This window comes from Polypterus senegalus, chromosome 3, assembly GCF_016835505.1.
Source record: "Polypterus senegalus isolate Bchr_013 chromosome 3, ASM1683550v1, whole genome shotgun sequence".
NCBI classification, from domain to species: domain Eukaryota; kingdom Metazoa; phylum Chordata; class Cladistia; order Polypteriformes; family Polypteridae; genus Polypterus; species Polypterus senegalus.
Window position 1 is genome coordinate 141,577,306 of NC_053156.1, and position 21,387 is coordinate 141,598,692.

General features: G+C 43.1%; 1 protein-coding gene across 1 annotated transcript in view; it reads left to right on the forward strand.

The window, feature by feature from the left end:
* The first annotated feature begins 3,173 nt into the window (after nucleotides 1-3,173).
* rngtt (RNA guanylyltransferase and 5'-phosphatase) overlaps nucleotides 3,174-21,387 on the forward strand; it is a 926,738-nt gene continuing 908,524 nt past the window's right edge. Inside the window, exon 1 of the mRNA XM_039748003.1 lies at nucleotides 3,174-3,648. Within this exon, the coding sequence (XP_039603937.1) occupies nucleotides 3,585-3,648 (64 nt within the window). The 5' untranslated portion in view covers nucleotides 3,174-3,584. The remainder of the gene's footprint in view (nucleotides 3,649-21,387) is intronic.

The window sequence follows — 21,387 nt, forward strand, 5'->3', positions numbered from 1 at the left end:
TTAAAGAGTTGTTTTATGGTAAAGTATTCAAGATTTTAGGTGCATAACAACAAAAGGCTGCTTCACCACTTCTTTTATGCTCAGCTTTTGGAATAGTATGCAGTCCACCATTAGAGGATCTGAGGTTTTGACTTTTGACAGAAATTCTAAAGGACACAGAAACTACATTTTACAATGTGTTAGGCTACCAGCACAAATTATAATAAATTGTCAGCCAGTATTGGCAAAAAAATGAAGATCTAACAAAAATATCTCAACATTAAATACTCTGCACCAGAAATAATTAATTTTATTCTTCCAGGATAAATCTTTATCACATTGTAGATTTTTTTTATTTCTGAGAATTTTATCAATATGTTTTATGGTGCAGAACAGATTTGTACCTCTTGGTCCATGCTATCTTCACAGATGACACTAAAATTGCAACAAACAGCCAAAAACATTAAAAAGACCCAGACTAGCTTCAGAACTGTGCAAACACTTAGAAAAAGTAATTTAATGTAGGAAAGTGCAAAGTGCAACATGTGGGCAACAGGAATGTCAATTATAAATACAAGAAAGGAGACACTGTCCTACAGGAAACAACCTCCAAAAAGGATTTAGGGGTTTATTTTGACACAAAATGTTCATCTGCTAAGCAGTGTGTAGAAGCAATTAGAAGTCAAATAAAATATTACGTTATATAATAAGAACTGTTAAATATAAATTGAAGGATGTTAGACTATAAAATGCACTCGATCACTTGCATCTGGAGTATTGTGCACAGTTCTAGTTATCATACTACAAAAAAGACATAGCAGTACTTACAGAAGGGAGCAACCAGTTGCATAGCAGGACTTTAGGGGCATGTCATACTCTGACGGACTCAGTAAATTAAACCTTATTGGGGGAACAGGAGACTGAGTGGGAATCTAATCATTGATAAAATAAATACAAGAGAATTCTTTCAGCTTAAAGTTGAATCATGTACTCAAGGACACCAGAAGAAATTAAGGTGAAGTACATTTTGAAACCAGGAAGCACTTTATGCAGAGTTGGGGGAATCTGCAACAAACTACAGAGACATGTAGTTGAAGCAGAAACTTTAACAACCTTAACAAATATCTAAAGGAGACATTGGAATAGCTTAGCTGCTAACCAGAAAAAAAGCTTGATGGACTTACAGGTCTCCTCTCATTTGTCATATTTTTAATGTTCTGTCTCATTTATTTCAGAATGTCTTATTAACTCATATACTTCACAATACATATACAGTGCACTGGTTTAAATGGAAAAATGTTGGCTGGATATTATTTCCATTTCATTATTAACTGATGACTGATTAAGAAAATGGGCAACAATTTAAACCTAGGTACAGCTGTTTAAAACTAAAAAATGTTTATATTAGTGTTTGCCACCCTAATTGGTGGCGTTCATAAGAAATGGAATAATTTACATTCTAGAAGTTGTGTATCCCTTAAAGATAGGGTGAGAAGCTCAGTCATCCGGGAGGGGCTCAGAGTTGAGCCGCTGCACCTCTGCATCGAGAGGAGTCAGATGAGGTGGCACGGGCATCTGATCAGGATGCCTCCTGGACGCCTCCCTGGTGAGGTATTCCAGGCACGTCCAACCGGGAGGAGGCCCCGGGGCAGACCCAGGACACGCTGGAGGGACTTTGTCTCCCGGCTGGCCTGGGAACGACTTGGGATTCTCCCGGAAAAGCTAGAAGAAATGGCCAGGGAGAGGGAAGTGTGGGCCCCTCTGCTCAAGCTGCTGACCGCGCAACCCGACCTCAGATAAGCGGAAGAAGATAGAAGGATGGATAGAAGTTGTGTTAAATATTTGAAATATTAAAATGTGTTTCAATTTAAATGTTTTAAATTTAAGTATTCTTGACTATAATAGAAATTTGTCATTTTCTCACTCTCTGTAAAGCTCCATTGCGGGCTAGACTCCTTAGTAAAGGATTAAAAATCAAAAATATCATTAGATTCATAATCACTGACCATGAAATAGTGCAGAAAGATCCCCCCCCATATGTTTATGTTTGAAATTTGATATGTTTAACCCGTGACTACTGGTAAACAATCAAATATGAAAAATATTACACTCGTGGTCAGCAACCTTGAAACATAATAAAACGGCGATTCACACACCCATATTACCGATTCTCACTTTTCGAAGTTAAGTGAAAAGAAGTAACTTTGACTCCTAGCATCTCATTACGCGGTGACCATTATGGATAAAGATCGCTGGAGTACAGCTGGGGCATGTACATCTTCAAAATCCTTCTGATCATTTTTGCAAAGTACACCTATGGTTTACTCTTTTGCCATTCATAATTTCATGTGTAAATTATAGTTCAAAAATGTCCTGAAAATGGGGTGTTTGTAGGTCTACAGAGCCAAAAATAGGGGATCACCTCAAAATGTCCGTCTTTTTGCATAACTAGACATTGACAAGTCAAACGGTATATCATATGTAGGTTTTTATTTTCTCATACTCAGTTGGCGCAAGACAAAAAAAACACGATTTCAAAGTGTTAATAAAAAATAACTGTGCACACATCTTGTTTGTTTTAGACTGGCCTACCCCTACTACAAACCCTGAACTCAAGCTTCGTGTGGGTAAGGCCAGGCACACCAGGGTCCCTAATCTTAAAAATTCAGCTTCCGTATAAAATAGTGTAAGGGTGCCTAATCTTAAAAGCAAGCGGCGTCCGCGTTCTGGATAAGAGCCGGGCTCTGAACCGCAACAAGCAAGTTAACCAAAACTAAGCCAACCCCCAAATTATATTGTTTTAGTAGTGTATAAACGGGATCTAATTCGGAAATGGGTTAAAGAATGAGCCATGCTATAGTACACCATCTAATTGGATGTTTCGGTTACAGAAACAACGAATAGAATTTTGGAGATTATATATCAAGCGATTTCAAGAATGCCTATTTCCCTGTTTCTTTTGAAATTGTTATTCCTATATTCCAGATCAAATATAAGAAACAATGCTGATTGGTTTTAATAATCGTGTCAATTTCTTTGCTATTGTCTAAATAAAGTAACAAGAAGGTCCTACATTCTAGAAGGACGTCTTAACTTTGGTGAGATGAGACCAAACGCTCTCTGAATGGTCGAGGTCTCCCAATAGTGAGCGACTAGCAGCATTGGCAGGTTGCCCAGCGTCTAGTTTGGGTTATGGCGGCTCCTGTAGAACATGCTCGGTGCATTATGGGGGAATTGTGGAGGATTTGATTGTTGTAGTTCATTCACGCTTCCTAAGCACTTCTTGCGTTGAAACTAAGATAAACTATGCAAACAGGAAAAGGCGCGAACTTGACATATATCAAATACTTGTTTCATTGGAAGACTTTGTCGTTTTAATCCTACGTCAGCTGGGGCGACCCGTGAACACCCGGACACAGTAAAGTAGTTTCATACAAATAAAAGTAGGAGGGCCTTTAGCCGCCGAACACAAGAGTGCGGAAGGCTGGACTAGGAGAGCTCTGTCCCGGCGGGACTAACTGAGCGTGTGGCAGATAGACTCTGGCCGATACGCTTGTGGATTTAGCATCAGAAGAAGATCCTGGTTATTTTTGAAAAGAGGAAAAATGTCACACGGCGGGGTTCCACCACGTTGGCGCCACTGTCCTAGAAGAGGACAGCCTATAGCAGGTACGCAGTAGTGTCCCGCCGTTGTATTTAAACATAGCAGTCTGTGCTCGTTAGAAGATGTGAGGGGCTGACAGCTTATGATTTCAGTGGATGTGAGAGGTCTTTAGCTAAAGCCACTCTGGCTATGTGAAGATGCCCAGTCCTAAACGTGCACATGTTCAGCTTTTGGCGCACAACATGCGCACCGCGGTGTGAGCGAGTATTGTGCATTAGGAATGTAAATAGTGTCTAACTTCAGCATGGCCTTGTGTCGCCAAAGATTTGTGAATCATGCTCATACACTTAAACTTCCAAGTCTACTTATAGAAGGGGAAATGCGCCCAGTGTGTGCTCCACGTTGGATTACAGAGATGTCCACCTTGTACTGGTGTGGGGGGTGGTGACGATCACGTCTTTAGGACACATATAGTTTGTAATGTTTACCTGAAATGGCAGTGAAGTGGTCTGTTCATATAAGTCACGGAAAAGTAAGAGTTACAGAATAACTATTTAAAGACATAGAAGACCTATAACAAGGTACACGTTTAGGAGCTGTATGAGTTTTGCGTACTGTCATGTGTTCTAGAGATAGGAAAAAAGTCCTAGTGGTATATGAACAGTCTGATGTCAAAATTGTTGTCCAATAAGAAACCTTTTTAAGGAACAGCTGGAAAGTTGTTTTGGTGCCCCTTTATGTTGCTTGTTTTTTTATAAGATGTTTGATGACTAGTTATAATTATATTTCAGTTATTTTAATAGCTAATTGTATATTAAGGTGAGTTGATTAAACATAGTGAGAACCTTTTTGTCATTTCAGGATAATTTGTTGGAATAAATTCTCATTTGCAATATATTGCTTATTTTCTGTGCAATTTTGATTTTAAAAGTAAGAGACCTGTTCAGTGTGCATTTAATTATTTTGGAAATACAGAACACAGTAAATGTGACAAGCTGGGAGAATTAAAGTGTTATTTCTGTTTTATTTCAATTAATTTAGTTTAAAATCCATAAGTCAAAAGTTTAATATTACAGAACTATTCCCTAATCAAAGTAGACAAACTCTGTGTTGCAGATTACATGCGATAGGAATGGGGCACAATGTGAAGAGTAAGGGTTGAACCATCACTCCCGAGTAATTTATTGACATCAAATGTTCTTAATAAACAACCATTTCATTATATGTACACCGTAAAATGAATCCTGCTTGTACATTTAGTTAAGTGAATCTCAACTTCTGGTCAACTTTTTTTTTTTTTTTTAAACAGACGAAGGAGCAGAGGGGTGGGATTTCGTGAAGAGAATAGCTAATGTGATGTCATGTTTCAGTATGATTTTTTTTTTTCTTCTCCATTTCAGAGGGAACCAGGGTAAGGCAGTTTTTTCACACTTTCATCACTTCCATCATTCTTACCTTGTCAGAGGCAGCACGACAGTCCCTCAATGTGCATGTTGGACGTATCTCCCTCGCTTATTTCAAACTCGGAGAGTCACTTAATTTATAATGAAACTTGAGATTGAAAAGGCACTATATAAAGAATATGTATAATAATAATTAATGAGATCAAACAGATTTATTTTTATTATATTTGAACAGTTAGATAAACTGTAATTAAAAAAAGAACATATTAAATAATAAATAATAACGCTGTCTGGCAGCGTTACAAAAAATCTCTTAAATAAAACGTCCACAATGTGCTCTCTTACATGTAATATTTTCGATTTACGCAGCCATCATCAAAGTGTTTCAAGTATTTGAGAGCAGTAAAGTTGCCTGTGTACAAAGTACACAGCCAACACCTGTTTAATGTGGGATGAGAAGTGTTTGAGAATTTAAAAATATATACATCAGCACTTAAACATCTACTGAACCAAAGTACAATAAAAATGTACTTTTGTCAGCATGGGGTAATGCTACATTCAGACTAATTAAAGACTTGGTGCTTAAATAAATTGTGGACCAAGTTTATCAGATGAACAGTGTATAAATTCTATTTACTGCTTGGTGTACAAAAAAAAGATTTGAACATTATTCGTTTGTACTTTACAAAAAGTAAACTTTCCTACATTTACAAACAACAATTACTGTATAGTAGCTTAACTAGTCGCATTGTTAGTTTAAGAATAACATATCGGATCACATATTTTTATGTAAGAAAATCTGCATGTCCATTTTTTAGGGGAAAGTCTACTTCTGAGCTTGAGTTAACAGTTATGGCAGCAGTGGAAAATACTGTTTTAGAGGGCACTGACATTGCAGAGACTAGGCCAAGTAACAAAGTTTCGCAATTCTGTTTGTATTGTTTTTCAACTACAAAAGCTGGTCTTCTTTTGGTGAAATGCAGGGCTCTGCTGAGAAAAGTTTTAAGTCATAACATGCTGTTACACTTTCAGTCCCATAATCACTGCCTTACAGAATCCTGGCTGCATCTTCGGTGATCATCTTTTTTTTTTTTGCTGGTTCCAGAGCATGAGCGAGAGTCGCTTTCAGCTGTGTCTCCTATTTATTCAGAGAGTGTATGGAATTTTTCATCAGATTTTTGCTTTGTGCATTGTTTTACTGCTGAACCAAGGAAGCTTAGATGTTTGTGTTTGGGATCAACAGCACTGGTGAGCAATGCAAGTCTTACTGCTCTCTCAGAATCGTGTGTCATCCACCTGCAAAGTGATTCTTCCACCTTGTTTTTAACTGCACACACTTTGGCAGATTCTCCATCATTAGGTGTGAGATGCCTGTTTTATGAATGTACTGGTCACAGGATAGATCAGGAAAATGTTGACATTGGACTCACACAAAGCAGTGGTAACACATTTAAGTAGGCATAGCACATGTTGTATGCGTTTGAGAGTCTGCCAGTCATCACTCGTTAACTCGAGTGGTTTCTGGCTTAAGTTAATTTGGTCGCATTCCTGTCAGACAGCATAAAACAAATTGCCCATCGCTGCTCATGCATTTGCTCAATCATGTCATACACAGAGTTCCATTTGGTCTGACAATGCTGCATAATTTTGTGTTTAGGCAGATTCACCTGTAGTTTGTCTTTAAGTTCATTATTGGCAACACTGCTGTAAAGAAAGTGGCTTGCTAATCTGCTACAGGCTTCCATCAGACGATTCATATTAGCAACCTTGAATCCTTCATTAACAGAATTTTGAAGCATATAAACGAAACACAGCACAGACTCCCACTCCAAGAATGTATCTGCAATCTGAAATCATATTATTGCTATTATCATGTACATATGTAATGACTTTGTTTTGCAAGCCCAGGCATCAATGTCTGTTGTAAGATGATCAGATACAGTGCATCCAGAAAGTATTCACAGCGCGTCACTTTTTCCACATTTTATTATGTTATAGCCTTATTCCAAAATGGATTGAATTCATTTTTTTCCTCAGAATTCTACACACAACACCCCATAATGAGAACGTGAAAAAAGTTTACTTGAGATTTTTGCAAATATATTAAAAATAAAAGAATTGAGAAAGCACATGTACATAAGTATTCACAGCCTTTGCCATGAAGCTCAAAATTGAGCTGAGGTGCATCCTGTTTCCCCTGAGCATCCTTGAGATGTTTCTGCAGCTTAATTGGAGTCCACCTGTGGTAAATTCAGTTGATTGGACATGATTTGGAAAGGCACACACCTGTGTATATAATCTGGTCCCACAGTTGACAGTTCATGTCAGAGCACAAACCACGCATGAAGTCAAAGGAATTGTCTGTAGACCTCCGAGACAGAATTGTCTTGAGGCACAAATCTGGGGAAGGTTACAGAAAAATCTCTGCTGCTTTGAAGGTCCCAATGAGCACAGTGACCTCCATCATCTGTTAAGTGGAAGAAGTTTGAAACCACCAGGACTCTTCCTAGAGCTGGCCGGCCATCTAAACTGAGTGATCGGGGGAGAAGGGCCTTAGTCAGGGAGGTGACCACAAACCTGATGGTCACTCTGTCAGAACTCCAGAGGTCCTCTGTGGAGAGAGGAGAACCTTCCAGAAGGACAACCATCTCTGCAGCAATCCACCAATCAGGCCTATATGGTGGAGTGGCCAGACAGTAGCCACTCCTTAGTAAAAGGCACATGCCAGCCCGCCTGGAGTTTGCCAAAAGGCACCTGATGGACTCTCAGACCATGAGAAACAAAATTCTGTGGTCTGATGAGACAAAGATTGAACTCTTTGGTGTGAATGCCAGGCATCACGTTTGAAGGAAACCAGGCACCGCTCATCACCAGGCCAATATCATCCCTACAGTGAAGCATGGTGGTGGCAGCATCATGCTTTGGGGATTTTTTTCAGCGGCAGGATCTGGGAGACTAGTCAGGATAAAGGGAAAGATGATTGCAGCAATGTACAGAGAGATCCTGGATGAAAATCTGCTCCGGAGCCCTCTTGACCTCAGACTGGGGTGACGGTTCATCTTTCAGCAGGACAACGACCCTAAGCACACAGGCAAGATATCAAAGGAGTGGCTTCAGGACAACTCTGTGAATGTCCTTGAGTGGCCCAGCCAGAGCCCAGACTTGAATCCGATTGAACATCTCTGGAGAGATCTTAAAATGGCTGTGCACCGACGCTTCCCATCCAACCTGATGGAGCTTGAGAGGTGCTGCAAAGAGGATAGGTGTGCCAAGCTTGTGGCATTATATTGAAAAAGACTTGAGGCTGTAATTGCTGCCAAAGGTGCATCGACAAAGTATTTAGCAAAGGCTGTGAATACTTATGTACATGTAATTTCTCAGTTTTTTTATTTTTAATAAATTTGCAAAAACCTCAAGTAAACTTTTTTCACATTGTCATTATGGGGTGTTGTGTGTAGAATTCTGAGGAAAAAAATGAATTTAATCCATTTTGGAATAAGGCTGTAACATAACAAAATGTGGAGAAAGTGATGCACTGTGAATACTTTCCAGATGCACTGTATATTTTGCTCAGTGTGTCATTCTTCTAGGTCTTGCTTTTTGTAAGATGACACATTTCAGTTCGCAGCCATCTTCTATGTAATGCCATGCGATTGTTATGAAGGACTCTGTTGTTAATGGGGTCCAAATATCTGTTGTTAGTGCCACATACTTTGCAGTTTAGAGTTTGTTTTTTGGCTGTTGCTAGTTCTTCAAGCAGCTGTTCTACCCTCTTGGTTGTGGCTTTTTGGAAGCGTATGTTATGCTCTGGCTCAACATAGTTTTTTAGCTTTATAAAGCTCATCACTTCATCAAAGCTGATGTGCAGCGTGTCCTTCGCTGTCATATTTGTGATCAATTCTGATATTTTTTTCTGCTCAGACTGAATCACATTTTCGAGGTATGCCTCCAAAATGTAACTCTTTATTCAACTACCTGTGCACATCTCTATTCGAAGTAGCATTTTTTTTTTTTTGGGATTTATTCATAATCCAACTTGGTGAAGGGAGTTTAGCATTGCCAAAATGTCTTGCATGTGTCCTTCCCAAGTACTGGAGTAACTAATTACATCACCTGAGCAGGCAGCACTATAGTCCTTGTGGGGTCTAAGCACATTGTTTAGCTGATGTTGGAAGGTTGTCGGAGCCCTGAGTAGCCCAAAAGGAAGCCCATAGTACGAACATTCACTGGGAGTACTAAATGTATTATTTTCCCTTGGGCATGACCATTAAAGAAATTTGCTAATGCTTCTTTGTCATATCAAGGGTGATGAGGAGTCATTAGTGGAGGTAATGCACTCGGGATTTCGGTTAGACTCAAACTATAGACCTGGCTAAATTGGCGAAAATCATTGCAATATTGTCACCTCCCATCTTTCTTATCAACTAAAGTAGTGAAACTAGACCAGGGGTTAATGCTTTCCTCAATAACCCCAAAATCCAGAATCTGTTGTATTTTCAATTCCATTTCTCCTCACTTTGCCTCTGTTGTGAGTGATAAGGCTAAGCCCCGCCTCAACAACTACCACTACAATTTTACTGAGTGCTGCTTGTAATATGCGCTTTACATATGGTAATATTCTTTGATTTCTTCTATGGTTTTAATAGATTGACATGATAGACATTTTACTGTGGGTCAATGATTGGGTTGATGTACTAGATAATCAAGTAGCTTGTTGCCTTCCTTTACCTCATAGGGTCCTTGCTGGTGAAAAATAATCATAGAATGAGAGGTGGATGCTAGAAGAATAACACATCCTCAAGGCCGAAATTTCGGTCATACTGCTGGGCTTGAGACCAACGTGCCTTTTCCGTATGTTTGTGCAATATATTCTAGAATTTAGTTGGATTTGCATTTTCCAGCTCCTGTCCTTATTTAACAACTAGGGGGCTTTCGTTCACCAACCCCTGGGCTTGCCTCTTTGCAGTTAAAAAATCCAGACATCATTGCTATGAACACAGAGAGAAAGCTAATAAGCTTTTAGCTCAACAAATCCACAAGGAAGAAGTTCGCAACGCAATCCCAGTAATCGCCAACACGAACGGAGACAAAATCATCGACCATAAAAATATAATGCACACATTTAGAGACTACTATAAATCCTTATATTCTACTGAGTTTAAAGAAGACAACACACAATCTAATACATTTCTGGATACATTACAGATACCACAAATAGATACTTTTAGTGCGGAGGAACTGGATAAACCTCTGGCGCTATCAGAATTACTAGATGCTATAAAGTCACTTCAAGCGGGAAAGCAGCAGGCCCTGATGGCTACCCTGCAGAATTTTATAAGAAATTCTCTGCTCAGCTAGCTCCCCTCCTATTAACAAACAACATTTACAGAAGCTAGAGACAATCAAATTCTACCTCAAGCTTTTCGCCAAGCAATAATCACCGTCTTTCCTAAACAAAATAAGGACTTCTTACAATGTGTATCATACAGACCAATTTCATTTGTGAATAATGACATTAAGATACTCTCAAAAATCATAGTTAGAAGGATGGAGAAAGTGCTCCCTTCGGTGATATCACAAGATCAAACTGGATTTATCAAGGGTTGACACTTATCTTTCAATGTTTGACGCCTGTTTAATGTAATATACTCACCAAACAAAGTCAAACACCCCAGAAATACTATTATCATTGGATTCAGAAAAAGCATTTGACATGATTGAATGGAAATATCTTTTCACTACATTAGAGAAATTTGGGTTTGGCCCAAACATTTGTGCATGGATCAAATTACTGTATACCAATCCAGAAGCATCAGTTTGTATTAACAACATTTGTTCAGACAACTTTAAACTAGAATGTGGTTCCAGATAACGATGCCCTTTGTCACCACTGCTATTTGCAATCGCCATTGAAGCAAAGGCGGTTCACTGTTGAAATGCTGATCAGATAAAGGGGATTATCAGAGAAGGACTGGAACAGAAAATTTCTTTATATGCAGACGATATGGTACTGTATATATCAGACCCAAAAATTCTGTGCCTGCAGTCTTAACAGCACTCACAGAATTTCAAAAGATCTCTGGTCTCAGAATTAATCTGAATAAAAGTGTACTCTTTCCAGTGAATTCTCAAGCATATAATATTAGATTAGACACCCTGCCTTTTATCATTGCAGAACAGTTTAAATACCTAGGGTAAACATAAAGCTCTTTATCAACAAAATTTTGCCGTCTGCATGGAAAAAATTAAGCAAGACTCACTTAGATGGTCAACCCTTCATCTTTCTCTAGCTGGAAGAATTAAAGCTGTTAAGTTGAATATTCTTCCTAAGCTTCTTTTTTATTTCAAAACATTCCAATATACATCAATAAATCATTTTTTAAGCAATTAGATTCAACAATAACCTCATTTATTTGGAACTCAAAACATCCACGTATCCAAAGAGCGACCCTACAAAGACCTAAGGCAGAAGGTGGCATGGCTCTACCCAACTTTCAGTTTTATTACTGGGCAGCAAACATACAAGCTAATAAAACCTGGACACAAATAGATGAACATACACAGGCCTGGTCCACAATAGAAGTAAAATCCTGCAGTACTTCTTTATATTCCCTGCTTTGTGTCCCAATAAATGCAAGTTATTGGCACTATACTGATAACCCAATCGTGCTTCACTCAATCAGAATATGGAACCAAAGCATTTTAAGATGGAGAAGCTTTTATCTGTGGCACCTCTGCAAGAGAACCACCTCTTTCAAACTTCGCAAACATATGCAGTTTTTAATATCTGGAAAAAATTGGGATTAACTTGCTTAGAGATCTTTATATAGACAACATCTTTGCATCCTATGAACAATTACATTCCAAATTTAACATTCCAGCTACACATTTCTTTCACTATCTTCAAATTAGGAACTTTGTTAAATAGAACCTGCCCGATTTTCCTCATCTTTCACCCTCGTCCATGCTGGAAAAAATATTGCTCAGTTTCAAGGACTTAGACACCATCTCTGCAATATATAAACTTATTTTACAGTCCCTCCCTTTCAAAGATCCAGGAGGACACTGGGAAAAAGATCTCTCACTCAACATATCAGAAAAGCAGTGGAAAGTAGCAATGCAGTGAATTCACTCGAGCTCCATATGTGCAAAGCATACAATTATTCAACTCAAAATTATATATCGAGCACATCTGTCTTGCCTAAAACTCTCCAAAATGTTTCCAGGGCAGGATCCAACCTGCGAACGCTGCAATCAAGTCCCAGCCTCACTGGGTCACATGTTTTGGGCCTGCACCAAATTAACATCATTCTGGACCAAAATTTCTAATTACCTTTCAGAGAGCCTTGGTGTCACAATACCTCCTAACCCATTAACAGCTGTGTTCAGTGTTCTTCCAGATGGGTGTAAAGTGAAGTGGAAGAATCCTATCTCTCCTCTTTTAAGTCAGTGGGAAACCGATGAGTTATACTATATATTTGAAATTGGAAAAAAAGGATCTGTACAGATTTTTTTCAAAACATGGCAGGATCTAATCAATAATATTTTAGAATAAGCTCTCAAAGCACAGAGGAAGCAATTATTTCCACATTTCTTTTTCTTCTCCATTCATCTCTATTGGCCTAACAAACTCATCAATTTAGGTATACTTACAAGCCTTAAGCTTTACCCCGTTGGCCATGCTCTCTGTCTCTCAGGGTTGGGGGTCGACTTGTTCTCAATCCTATTTTTGGTAAAAATTAATTGATTTGTATGGAATGATTACAATAAAATAAAAAACAAACAAACAAAAAAAAAAAAACTAGGGAATGGCGAGCATCCAATTTAGGACAGGTCAGGTTTAGATCTGTACAGGGAGAGACAAACAATGGTGTAAAAACCAAATATTCACCTTAATTTAAATTCTAACCAAAAGTTTAAGTGAGAAGTAAAATAAGTAACACATTAAAATAGCTTGCCTTAATTCTAGCAATATCAAAAATAAAACCAGTGAGCAGTAGGTGTGTGTAGCTAAGTGTGATTAATATTATAGCAATAATAGAAATCTAGGTAAATAACACAGATAGGTGTTATAGTGTGCACATTTATGTAAAACAGAATTTTAATTCAGGTCTTCTTCATTTGGGTGATGAGCCACATCTGAGGGAAGACATCTGGATTCTTCTGGAAAGCATTAAAAGAAAGAGGTCTTATTTTAGGAGTGTGCTATAGACCCCCCAATACAGACAGTAATTTCAGTGCACGTTTTTATTAATATTAAAAGGCAAGTTTACAGGGAGACTTATAGCCATGGGGTACTTTAACTGTCCAAATATTAACTGGGCTTAATTTTCAAATAGTGGAGTACAAAATTGGGAATTTATAAACATAATCCGAGAATGGCTTTTAACATGGAATGGTAAAGCACCAGAGTAGGGGAATGCCTGTCTAGATTTTAGTACATTCTAATAAAAAGGATAGAATTGAGGGTGTAGAGATGATTGAACCTCCAGGGTCAAATTACCATAATATACAGTGGTGTGAAAAACTGTTTGCCCCCTTCCTGATTTCTTATTCTTTTGCATGTTTGTCACACAAAATGTTTCTGATCATCAAACACATTTAACCATTAGTCAAATATAACACAAGTAAACACAAAATGCAGTTTTTAAATGATGGTTTTTATTATTTAGGGAGAAAAAAATCCAAACCTACATGGCCCTGTGTGAAAAAGTAATTGCCCCCTTGTTAAAAAATAACCTAACTGTGGTGTATCACACCTGAGTTCAATTTCCGTAGCCACCCCCAGACCTGATTACTGCCACACCTGTTTCAATCAAGAAATCACTTAAATAGGAGCTGCCTGACACAGAGAAGTAGACCAAAAGCACCTCAAAAGCTAGACATCATGCCAAGATCCAAAGAAATTCAGGAATAAATGAGAACAGAAGTAATAGAGATCTATCAGTCTGGTAAAGGTTATAAAGCCATTTCTAAAGCTTTGGGACTCCAGCGAACCACGGTGAGAGCCATTATCCACAAATGGCAAAAACATGGAACAGTGGTGAAGGCTTGCTGTAATAGATGGAACCATGAATTCTACTGTCTACCAAAAAATCCTGAAGGAGAATGTCCGGCCATCTGTTCGTCAACTCAAGCTGAAGCGATCTTGGGTGCTGCAACAGGACAATGACCTAAAACACACCAGCAAATCCACCTCTGAATGGCTGAAGAAAAACAAAATGAAGACTTTGGAGTGGCCTAGTCAAAGTCCTGACCTGAATCCAATTGAGATGCTATGGCATGACCTTAAAAAGGCGGTTCATGCTAGAAAACCCTCAAATAAAGCTGAATTACAACAATTCTGCAAAGATGAGTGGGCCAAAATTCCTCCAGAGCACTGTAAAAGACTCATTGCAAGTTATCGCAAACGCTTGATTGCAGTTATTGCTGCTAAGGGTGGCCCAACCAGTTATTAGGTTCAGGGGGCAATTACTTTTTCACACAGAGCCATGTAGGTTTGGATTTTTTTTCTCCATAAATAATAAAAACCATCATTTAAAAACTGCATTTTGTGTTTACTTGTGTTATATTTGACTAATGGTTAAATGTGTTAGATGATCAGAAACATTTTGTGTGACAATCATGCAAAAGAATAAGAAATCAGGAAGGGGGCAAATAGTTTTTCACACCACTGTAATACAATTCTCAGTGTGAATGCAAAGACTAAAACTGTTTAGTTTAACTTTGTTAGGGAAAATTTTGAATCAGATGTGGCTAATTCTCAAAGGGATCAACTTGGATAAGCTTTTATGTTTGGAGACAGTCAAGGAGCATTGAAACAGGTTTAAAACCATTTTACACAGGTCAAGACCATCCCAAAAACTGGAGTTAGTTGGAAATTTCAGAAACTGCCTAGTGGCTAAATAAGGCGATAAAAAGAAGCTGCAAAGGAAAAAAACAGTTGTATAAGACATACAAGACTAATAACTGTAATACTAATCATAAGGTGTAAGATAGCATGAGGGCAACCATTAAGAAGGATATTAGAGATGCTAATGGGCAGTTAGAGATGAATATTGCAGATAAGGACAAAGATAACTTGATGAAATCTTTCAGTATTTTAGTAGAAAAAGAACAGAAAAGAAGGAAGTGAAGTGTATAAGGAATAGTACATGAGAATTAAAATATACAGACAATGAAATAGAAGGTGCTGTAAACTTGCATTTTTCTGAGGAAGTTGAAAACCTCCCAGTAGGAGCAGGGCCCACAAAGGAAGTACCGAGTGATTTGGAAATTGTAGATCACTGGGGGCCGCATGCATTACACCGTGCATAGAATTCACAGTATAACATGACGTAAGCACAAAAGTGGAATTGTTCGTACACACAAAAAAATCCAGATACATACATCTGTGCGAAAGCCATCTTCAATGTTCTTCCGCTCCATAAATCCTGGTCAGCGTGAAAAGTAACGTGCATGCACGCGCCTGCTGTCCCTCCCCAACTCCCAGAATTATGCCTCTTTGAATATGCAAATCAATATAAATAGCCCTTAAGCTTAGCCTTCTGTGAAAAGACAATGGCCAAAGCACAGGGGGAAATAGAAGAATTTCAGAGAATACCAAGTGGAGGCAAGGAATAACGTGCTATTTGTTGGTTTAAAGTGGTATAAACAACAAAAGGAAGTTGATTGAGTGACATAGAGTGTCGGAGAAACTCGAAAGCTCCAATTCAGAAAGTCACACAGTGCCCCGAAATAAAAATGAAGTTATCATATATCAAAGTCACAGTGAAAAGGCAAGTCATAGCCCACCGTCTGAGTGTCATGAAAGCTTATTAGGGTACATAGAAAAAAAGTGGGGAAAAAAGCACGAAATGTCGACTTTAATCTTGAAATTTCCACTTTAATCACAAAGTGTATTTTGTCACTAGCAAAATACCAGCGCTTCGCAGCGGCGAAGTACTGCCTTAAAATTTTTATTAAGAAGAAAAGTAAACCTTTTTAAACTGAGGGAAAATATACCAATAATTATTTGTTAAGGATCTCTTTGTATAGCATGTTGTCAGTTCGGCCCTACGGTTGTAATATGACCAAGCTGTGCACTGTGCTTACTGCTGAGCATGCAATGTACAGTTGGCCATATGAAAAGCAATCTTGCCTCAAATCTCACAGCTTGGATTGCTTGGTTTCATGGTTTGTTTCAATTACGGTAGTATTTGTAGGACTTGTTGTGTTGAAGTGACATTCGGCATCTGTCAAGCGTTGTAAGCATACAACCGGTTTCATTGATAACTTCGCATCCAGCTTTTGAGAGTTTAAGCATTCATAAACATCAAAGTGTCCAAAACTGAAATCGTCACCTGTGAATCTAAGATGTTTAAGAGGCATTGGCGGTTGTCCAAAGGTGTAAAATATTTGCCCATTTTGGTACACTTGAAAGCAACAACCGAACAATTCAGCGACAGCCATCAACTCACATGCTGAACCATAGGTGAAGGGCTTAAGCATTTCACTCTTATAGTGCTCCTGTGTAGTATAATTATCTCCTGTACTGACATCAATCCACACCTTGAACCTGTCCCAGTCATTCAATACATAAGACACGATGTTCCTCCGGATATCAAGAGTGAGCCTGATATGGCCGTGCAATATGTAACACAGAGAATGGAAAAGGCAGGTGCCATCGCCGGGTATGCAAACCACTCGGTAAGTGACAGTTCTTTGATCGATGGTGATCGCCTCGATAGACATGTTAATGGGCGTACGGTTGGAACAATAAAGGAAATGGGTACCTGAACAATATAAAGTAAGTCTAAAATACCTACTGTGGCCCCCGGCCGGGGCTGGAGCCCGGCCGGGCGCTAGGAAGGGCGTGAGGAGGGCTTGTGCCTCCTCCAGACCCTGAGGCGTCCGTCCTGGTTCTGTGGGGGGCCACGGGTTGAGGGCATGGAAGCCCTTCCCTGTAGGGGCCCGTGGTCACCGCCAGGCGGCGCCCGATGCCGGTTTATCCCGTGCGGTTGCCGGTTGGGGCTGGAGCCCGGCGGGGCTTAGAGGACGGAGGAGGCGAGTGCCTCCTCCAGACAGAGTGGGGCGTCCGTCCTGGTTAGGCAGGGGCCTCGGGTACAGGGCTTTGAAGCCCAGCCCTGTAGGGACCCGTGGCCACCGCCAGGCGGCGCCCGGTGCCTAATATCCGGGAGCCCGGCACCTCCAGCCACACCAGGAAGTGCGGGGGGGAAGACTTTGGGTGGCACCGGGAGAGCTGCCAGGAAGACAGCCGACACTTCCGCCACGCTTGGGCGTGGCTAAGAACGGAACACCTGGGGCTCATCCGGGAGCCTTATTTAGGGGCCCGCCTCCCTCCAGTCATTGGTGGAAGTCGGGAGGCAGAAGGACTGAGCTGGAGAGCGAGGACAGGAGGCGGCCAGGAAGGCACAAAGACTGTGGGCCCTGGACTTTGGGGAATCAGTGCAGAAGGCACTGGGGGTTTGTGAGTGCACGTGACTGTTGATATTGTTGTACATAGTGTAAATAAAGTGTGTTGGGTGCAAAATATGATGTCCGTCTGTCTGTGCCGGGGCCAGGTTTCACAGTGGCGTAGTCGGCAGGATACTCCGCCTGGTGCAAGGCGGGGACCTGCAGTTAAACAAAATATTTCTGTGAACGGCCCGGCGCAGCAGCGGACCCCACACACTGGCCGCGGGAGCGGCCCGCACACACACAGCGGGCGTTCGCCCCAGAAACCGCCCCGGACAGCGGAATGGCTTTCCCGAGTGCGGAGGAGAACCCGACATCGCGGGCGCAGCGGGCTCCAGTCGCGCTGTCGGGCGGACAGCCAGGCGGCGTGGCAGCACAGAAGGCCACACCGGCGGGGCCTCGGCATGACGGGATCCGGGAGGTAAGTGCCCTGCCCTGCAATCGCCGGCCTTCGGGTCGGTCTTACCTCTATTCTTACAGGGAGGGGCGAACCGGATCGCGTCTGTGGCAGGAGCACGCGGCCACGGGCTGTCGGCAGCGCGGCGGCGGCGGCAGCAAAGAAGGCTGCGGAAGCGGGCGCTGCGGCTCAAGGAATCGCCGCAGCCACAAGCGCGAAGAGCACGCGTTCCGCACTCGGAGCAGGGAAGGCAAGATGGCGCGGGCGGATGTCCCACCCGCTGACAGGCACGGGATTGGCCGGTGTGTCTTGCGTGCCCGCCGATGATTGGATAGAGGCGGGCCCAAGGAATGCCAGTCTCGTGCCAAACCGAGACCCGATTGGGCCAGAGGGAGTGGCCCAGAGGAGGCAGGCGTCGCGTGGAGCTGATGGACAGGTAAGCCCACCGGCGTCTGTCTCTCTCTCCACCAGCGGCTCGGCGTGTGTCGGAGGAGTCCCTTCGGCCCGCCAAGCCGTCCCTTAGAGGAGCTGCTACGTGTTCGCCGCTCAGTGTGAGCAGCTGACGGGAAAGGCGGTCGCGTCGGGAGAGACGCCGCGTGAGACGGAGGATCGGCGCGGCGCTGGAACCGGAGGCCGGCAGAACACGGCGGGGGTGGTGAGTATTACCGTCCCCGTAAAGCAAGTGGGGAGGTTTGCCGAACATGGCTGTGACCGTTTACGGGACGATCAGCTCCAAGTAAGCAACCTCCCGACAGCAGACGCCGGTGCAGGCGGCTAGCGCGGGCGAGGAGCTCGAATATGCAGGGGCTGGTAGGATCGGGGCTGCTGAGTGCCCTGGGTCCTAGCGCCCTGCGCTCAAGCCTGCAGCTGTCTCCTTTCGCTCTGCCTGGGCGCAGACGGGGCTGGATTTGAGCTTTGCTGTGCTCAGACCCAGACCGTCAGCGTCCAAGAAAAGAAGGAGGAACCGAAGGGTGAATGCGGTTCCTCCGATAGGAAGAGGACGCGGCGCTGGGTGCGCGCGTCGGAGAAGGGCCGTCCTCTGTGCGGGCAGAGGAGATCCCCTGGGCGGCTGGGCGAGCCGCCTGCGAGGCGGTGCCGCGGACAACAGGCGGACGGGCATGGAACCTGCGACGGAGGACTTCAGCAGGCAAGTCAGGGGCTGTCGGAGGGGGGCAGGAGCACTGCGGTGCGGAGACCGGCAGGGCACTCGGGCTGAGTGTCCTGGCAGTGCTTCTGGCCCTCTTTTCCTTTTCCTCAGGCCCGAAGCCCCGGCGGCGCTGAGGCGGCGTCGTCAGGGACCTGCCCTCCTGAAGCGGGCGCTCCAGCGAGGGCTCCGCGCCGAGGCCAATAGTGTCCCAACTGCGGGGAACAGCGGGGCGAGGCGGCGCAGACCACAGGGGCGTTTGCGCCGGCGGGGTGCCGAGGCGGATGTCCCAGGGTGCGTGTTGGACCCTGGGGCATAGTAGGACCCTCACCGGGGCGTGCTGCCCTTCGGGTTGTGCCGTTGGACCCACGTGTCCTCGCTAGCGGTGGGGCACTGTGGCCCCGGCAGGGCTGGAGCCCGGCGGGGCGTAGGAGGGCGTGAGGAGGGCTTGTGCCTCCTCCAGACCGCGAGGCGTCCGTCCTGGTTCTGTTGGGGCCACGGGTTGAGGGCATGGAAGCCCTTCCCTGTAGGGGCCCGTGGTCACCGCCAGGCGGCGCCCCGATGCCGGTTTATCCCGTGCGGTTGCGGTTGGGGCTGGAGCCCGGCGGGGCGCTTAGAGGACGGAGGAGGCGAGTGCCTCCTCCAGACAGAGTGGGCGTCCGTCCTGGTTAGGCAGGGGGCCTGGGTACAGGGCTTTGAAGCCCAGCCCTGTAGGGACCCGTGGCCACCGCCAGGCGGCCCCCCGTGCCTAATTATCCGGGAGCCCGGCACTTCCGCCACACCAGGAAGTGCGGGAAGACTTTGTGTGGCACCGGAGAGCTGCCAGGAAGACAGCCGACACTTCCGCCACGCAGCAGGCGTGGCTAAGAACGGAACACCTGGGGCTCATCCGGGAGCCTTATTTAAGGGGCCGCCTCCCTCCAGTCATTGGTGGAAGTCGGGAGGCAGAAGGACTGAGCTGGAGAGCGAGGACAGGAGGCGGCCAGGAAGGCACAAAGACTGTGGGCCCTGGACTTTGGGGAATCAGTGCAGAAGGCACTGGGGGTTTGTGAGTGCACGTGACTGTTGATATTGTTGTACATAGTGTAAATAAAGTGTGTTGGGTGCAAAATATGATGTCCGTCTGTCAGTGCCGGGGCCAGGTTTCACACTACACAATAACTATAATCGTAATAAACGAACAATAAAACAGTGGAGAAGCCGTGGATTAAATAAAAAGGCTACAGTTATCAGCAGGGAGACGTGAATCCCGTGGCGAAGCAAGGAAGGGGATGAAGAGACCGGAGCGACGGATGGCCTTATATACAATGTGGGAGGCGTTGGGATGGGGGACCCAAGGCCACCTTACACGGCGACTGAGCTGCAGGCTATGGACGTATATATGTACGTAAGTAGGATTCAGTTAGCATTGGGAACCCGTGTACCAAATTTGTTGAAAATGGGCCCATAAGTAACAAAGACCGTTGGAAAGTTCAATATGGCAGCCGACAGTGGCGTCATACCACCGAAATAAGTATGTACATCAGTTTCGGTTAGCGCAGGGAAGCCACCTACCAAATTTCGTGAAGATGGGGCTTTAAATAAGAAAGTTCAACATGGCGGACGTTGTCGACCGTTATGACCGTTATGCGTAGAATTTCAAAATGAAACCTGCCCAACTTTTGTAAGTAAGCTGTAAGGAATGAGCCTGCTAAATTTCAGCCTTCTACCTACACAGGAAGTTGGAGAATTAGTGATGAGTGAGTGAGTGAGTGAGTCAGTCAGTCAGTCAGTCAGTCAGTGAGGGCTTTGCCTTTTATTAGTATAGATTAAAGCAGAACATCATAAACCTCATCTTAAAATCGTTTAATTTACTAGTTTCTCAAATCACATTGTAACTAAAGTAGCATGTTAAATGATTTGTTTTATGTTTGATCTTCTATGTGCTCTATGTGTGTGAATCACTATGTGCTTCCGGGCTTTCTCTTCCTCCGACAGGACACAGAATCCATTACATTCGTAATATTACAGCTCTCTGAATAATTAAAATACTGAGATGTATACGTGATATCATTTTCAGGATGATAGGAGTTAAAGCATGTTATTAAACATGGGAACACGGTGGCGTAGTATTGTTCCTGCCTCACGCAAGATGCTTGCTTTGCCGTGCGCGACCTTCGATGAAATAATTTATTGCAGCAGTACTGTCTCTTTCAAAAGTACTAACCCCCAATTCTTGTCCTTCCTTTTCTTTCTCCAAATTCCCAATCGCCACACACATCTGTAATACTCGTTAAGCCATCTGTAAGCTTCGAACGCCGATTCTTTAAAACTTTTAAGGAACATTGAAATGTGTTCGTAGTACATGTTTAGAAGAATACAGCACAAGGCAGGAACAATCCGTGAACGGAGCGCCAGCTCCGTG